The following is a 5723-nucleotide window of genomic DNA, read 5'->3' on the forward strand; positions in this document are numbered from 1 at the left end:
CTATAAAGCCTTGATTTAGACATGTTTCTTGCTGAATTAGGTAGATCACTGAAGCTCTGAATCTTGGTTACATCTCTCAAATCCAGTGACTGATGGAATACAAAAAATGAGAATGAGAAGCTGGCAGGGGCACCTTGTGGTTAGTTTTGATCATGGATTGATCCATGAGAAGAAGAGTTAGCACTTCTAAGAGCCATGTGCAAAAGCACCGAGTGCAAAAGCATCGTGCACTTGACAGTTTGAAATAACAGTGGTTACATGATCAGGAAGATGTTTCAAAATAATCTCCGGCTACTCTCTGGAAAGCATCCCACACGAAGCCTATAAAGCACTCAGCCCGGAAAATATTCCCAGACCTTCTATCCCCAACCTGGACCTACTCTCTATGCCAACTTGATGTATTCTCTTGTGTCAAAAGGCCTCTTCTGGGGAACCAGCGGTTGGCGTAATGGCTATGTCGCTGGACTCCCATGTAGTCGACCGCGGTTCGTGTCCCGGACCCAGTGGCTTAAAACTCACGCCGGGCGCGTGTGCGTGTGTGCCCAAGATCCCGAGGGGAGAGTGGAGGAGAGGGGATTGCGGCGTGACCATCCCCCCTGGGGGGTGATTTCTCGCTTTCTGTCTCTATGTCTCTCTCTGTCTGTCTGGCGAGCGCACGCGCCCTACAGTGAAAATTTCTCAAAAAAAAAAAAAAGGCCTCTTCTGGGGACCAGCAGTTAGCGTAATGGCCATGTTACTGGACTCCCACGTAGTCGACCGTGGTTTGCGTCCCAGACCAATTGGCTTAAAACTCATGCCGGGTGCGTGTGTGTGCGAGCCCAAGATCCCGAGAAGAGAACGAGGAGAAGGGATTGCAGCGTGGCCATCCCCCCTGGGGGGTGATTTCTCACTTTCTGTCTCTCTGTCTCTCTCTCTGTCTGTCTGGTGAGCGCATGTGCCCTGTAGCAAAAACCTCTCAAAATAAATAAATAAATAAATAAATAAATAAAGGCCTTTTCTGTGGGCCAGGTGATGGTATAGCAGCAACATAACTGGACACACAGGAGAAAGGTCCTGGGTTCGTGTCCTGGGACCTGTCTAAACATGCCAGATGCACAAATGAATGTCCATGATCTGGGTCAGCCAGCTGAGATTGGAGGAAGACTGGGGTGTGATGTCTCAAGAAAGCAAATCAACTTTTAAAAAAGGTATATCTGAATGTGAGCAAAACTGGGTTTAAATCTTCAAACAGCCACCATCATCTCAGAAAATCATGTCCATCCACTGCCTTGACTAAAAATCCAGGTGCCAACCTTGTGTCCCCCTATCCTTCTCTGTCCATGTGCAATCCATCTCCCAGTGCTTCTACTTTCTATTACTTCAGTCTAGCTTAAGTTTTATGCCACATCCATCCTCATTCTGGGCCTCTACAGACCTACTATTTGGCTTTCCTGCTACCAATCCATTTACCAGAGTGCAATATTAAAACACCTATCTGGGGGGACCAGCAGTTGGCGTAATGGCTGTGTTGCTGGACTCCCATGTAGTCAACCGTGGTTCGAGTCCCAGACCTGGTTGGTGGCTTAAACTCATGCTGGGTACGTGTGCGTGCGTGCCCAAGATCCTGAGAGGAGAATGGAGGAGAAGAGATTGTGGCATGGCCATTCTCCCTGGGGGGTGATTTCTCGCTTTCTTTCTCTCTCTCTGGCAAGCGCACGCACCCTGCAGCAAAAAACCTCTCAAAAAAAGAAAAACCTGTCTAGCTATGTCGCTCTTTCATGGGAAGTTCTCCACTTTCTTCCCTGAACTCTTTGGTGTATACTTCTTGAGGTCCTGTGTAGTGAGTTCCTGTCTTGCCATCATTCAGCCTTTGTTCACCAGACCCAGCCACACTGACATCATTTCTTTTCTTTAAACACATTAAGTTCCTTCTAGTTTTGGGGATTTGGAGCTTCCATGTCCTCTGCCAGGAACACTCTTCATCCATTGCTTGGCATGGCTGCAACATTTTACTCTTTGGTTCAAAGAAATGAAACCACTAATCACTGCAGTTAAAGCGAGCTCTCCCGGTTACAAATCAGTCTTTTTTCTTCAATGCACATAACACAGATTAATATTTTGTGTGTTGAAGTTGGTAGACTCTGGGGGGAGCCCATGATCCCCATCTGTGGTTTGCATGTTCCTAAGTGATCCCCTCCTCCTGGGTGTGGTGTGGGTGGTTCCTGTGACTTGCTTCTAACCAACAGAATACAGAATAAAAGGTGACATGTTATACATACACGTTACCCTAAGAATGTAATGTTTAACTTTATTTTTTTTGGGGGGGGGGAGGTTTTTTTGCTATAGGGCGCCTGCGTTTGCCACAAAGACAGAGACAGAGAGAGAGAAATCACCGCCCCCCACCCCAAGGGGATGGCCACGCCGCAATCCCTTCTCCATTCTCCTCTCAGGATCTTGAGCACGCACACAAATGCGCCCGGCGTGAGTTTAAGCCACCGAGTCTGGGACTCGAACTGCAGTTGACTACATGGGTGTTCAGCGACACAGCCATTACGCTAACTGCTGGTCCCTAATGTTCAACATTTTAAGAGGCTCTTTCTGTGGCGGCTTTGAAGAAGCAAACTGCCATGCTGGGAACTGCCATGTGGAGAGGAGCACGCAGCAAAAAACAGATGGTCCCAAGCTTGCAGCCATCACGGACCTGGATCTGCCAACAACCACGTGAGCATGGAGGTGGCTCAAACCTCAAGTGAGAGCCCAGTGGTGGCAACAGCATGACTGCAGTTTTGCGGAAAGCCTAATAAGTGGGAAATGTGAGATAATAAACATGTGTTCTTTTAAGCCTATAGTTGGTGGTAAATTGTTACATAGTAACAGAAAATGAATACACTTGTTAAGGGACTCTTGTATTCGAAAGTGTACTTCAGGAGGGACACCAAGGACCTTTCCATTTCATTACTGAAGCCTCAGAACCCAGCTAGCTGAACAGCATAGACAACATCAGACACCTGCATAAAGCAAAGAAATATTCAGCAAACACTAGCTGTTAGGGTGCTGGCAGGAACAGGTCGTTCTTGGTTCATACTTAGTGGCAAGTGTGGCTGAATGTCATAGGATGCAGAAAAGTTTCAGTATCAAATTAAGGCCCCCTGTGTTATATCAAGCATTTGCTTTTGTCTGTCCAGTAAACATTTCTTTTCCTTCTGAGACACCTTTGGGAGCCTCGCCTGGTTTCCTTGTACCCCAGCAGCCTCATCCTATGTAGAACCTGGGGGCTGATCCATACCTCCTGGTTCCTGAGTAGATACGTGTCCTAGCCCTATTCTATCAGCATTCCCCTCCTCCTGGCCACAATGACTGGTTCAGGTTGCTCCCTACCAGTCAGAGCCAGACACAAAATACCTGCATGTACCTTTGGAAATGAGCACCTTTCTTGCCCAGTAGGGAGTGCCACTGGGATCCCCACAGAGGGTGGGCCCATGTGAAAAAGCAGCTCATGCTGAGAGGTGAAAGGTGAGAGATACCTAGTGATACACCTGGGCCCCTGCATCCAGCAGGTCCTGAAGATCTACTCTTTGACTTTCTGACTGAGTGAAATGAATCCTTCAAGTACCACCCACACCTTTCCAAAGCACCTTTGAATGGGTGTCTATCATTCACAGCTGAAAAAGCCTATTACCCAGGATCTGCCATGAAATTTCAAGCAGTGAGTAACAGAGTAAACAAAAAAATGCTGCCCAGCCACTGAAGTAGAAATTCCATAGGATGTTTTATTTTTACCCTGTAGTCCTTTAGCATATATATATGTATTTTTTTTTAAGAAATGGCTTAACAGGATGAGTTCTTTAAAACAATGCAAAAGTGTCAAGTGCAAATATTTAAAAGAGTAATAGCACAACACAGCACCCCACAGTAACAGTGGAAACCACACTTTCAGACTTTTTCACAGATGCCCAGCCACAAAGTTAAGTTTGGACACGATTTTTAAACTTTGAGAGGCCATTATTCCTAAATATTGCTGGTTTTTTCCCTCTTGATAAAAAGTGAATGAAGCAGTAGAGCTAGTTCTGTATTGGGTTATTTTTGTTTGTTTCACCTCCTGTTTCAAATGAGTGATAAAAATAAACTGCTTCTCTCATTTTTAAAAACAAACAAAAGAGAAAAACCCCAAAGCAATCTATTGCCCCTAACTGGGGCTCAAGGCCCTCCAAGGTCAAGCTGGTGTAAGTGGGTAGGCAGGCATGAGAGGCAGGACCAGCTGTCAGTCCACATATTTCTCTGTTGACTCTCCATGTGAGGGTGAGTCAGCTGATGGAACCTATACAAGTGCAACCCGATCCCCAAAGAAGCCACTGCAGGATCCTACCATACAGATGCTAAGCGAAAAAGCCACAGGACACTCCCTCTCCGAGTCTTGAGTCTTACAACCAATCAGATCAACAGCTTTCTGATGCTCCATAAGGCATGGTAGTTCATTCAGCTGGTCATTCTTGGTAGATCCCCTGGAAGTGTGTGGGCTTTGTAGCCAGTTGACAGGTGTCACTGTGGTTTTGCTGTGGCAGTAGTCTGTTTGGAAACAGAGGAGATGGTTAGCTCTATGGCCTATTTAAAGAGCAATGTTGAGTGTGTACACAGCCGAATATATGGCATTCTCTGCTGGTCTGTTTTTAGCAGCTTCTTGAAACCATGCCAGATTTGGGGCCTGTATTATCCCAATACTGTGTTGCTAAACAGAGATACCTGAAACTGAGTGTGTTATTTGGCTCACGATTCTGGTGGCTGGAAAGTCCAAAGGAATGAAGCTGGCCCTAGGCTGGCCTCTGCAACATCACAACGTGGCCAACAGAAGCAGTGCCGAAGGCAGGTACATGCAAGGAGCGAGGAAACCGCATTCTCCAATTCCTCTGTTTGTCCCTCCCATGTCCCAGCCAGTAGGATGGTGCTCCCATTAAGCCTCACTTCTTAAATGTCACACCACCTCCCAAAGCCATTATGCTAGTGACCAAGAACATCAATGATGGTGGGACAAACCATTATTTAAACCATTGCAGGGCCATACCCATTTTACAGATATGGAAACTGAGGGCATGGGAGGTTAAAATAACTGGGTTAGGGTAGGATTATGGCTTCTTTTCCTCTGTTCTAATTTGGAAGTCCCATTTTCTCCAGTCATTTGTATATTCACAATAATTTGATGAGAAAGGTAGAACAAAGAGTAGCTCTATTTTACCAAAGGAAGAAAACTGAGATCAGAGAAGTTAAAAGCTTTTTGAGGGACTGGCACGTGGTATGCTGGTTAAGGCACTAGAGTCCCACATAGCCAACCATGGTTCAAGTCTCAGACCTGGCAGTTTGAAAATCATGCTGGGTGCATGTGCATGTATGCTCAAAAAAATCCCAGGAGGAGAACGGAAGAGAAGGGGTTGTGGCATGTTCATCCTCCCTTGAGTATGATTTCTCACTTTCCCTCTCTCTGTCTCTCTCTGGCAAGCATGTGGAAAAAAAAAATTTTTTTAAAAGAATGTTTTCAAGATCATAGAACTAAAATATAGCAGAGCTGGGGTTCAGACCCCTCTCTTCTAATTCCAATTAGTTTTCTGACACCTTCAACAGAAGAGATATAATAAGGAAATAAGGAGAAATAGGCCTGTCTTTTCAAGCTCTGACTGTAAGTTTCAGAAGGCAGAGTCAGGGGGACCAGGAGTTAGCGTAATGGCTATGTCGCTGGACTCCCATGTAGTCGA

General features: G+C 45.9%; 1 protein-coding gene across 1 annotated transcript in view; it reads right to left on the reverse strand.

Moving 5' to 3' along the window:
* Nucleotides 1-4128: 4128 nt before the first annotated feature.
* The window catches only part of LDAF1 (lipid droplet assembly factor 1), a 25786-nt gene continuing 24191 nt past the window's right edge, over nucleotides 4129-5723 (reverse strand). Inside the window, exon 5 of the mRNA XM_006153276.2 lies at nucleotides 4129-4545. Within this exon, the coding sequence (XP_006153338.1) occupies nucleotides 4464-4545 (82 nt within the window). The 3' untranslated portion in view covers nucleotides 4129-4463. The remainder of the gene's footprint in view (nucleotides 4546-5723) is intronic.

This window comes from Tupaia chinensis, unplaced genomic scaffold (genome assembly GCF_000334495.1).
Source record: "Tupaia chinensis unplaced genomic scaffold, TupChi_1.0 Scaffold000367_1, whole genome shotgun sequence".
NCBI classification, from domain to species: Eukaryota; Metazoa; Chordata; class Mammalia; order Scandentia; family Tupaiidae; genus Tupaia; species Tupaia belangeri.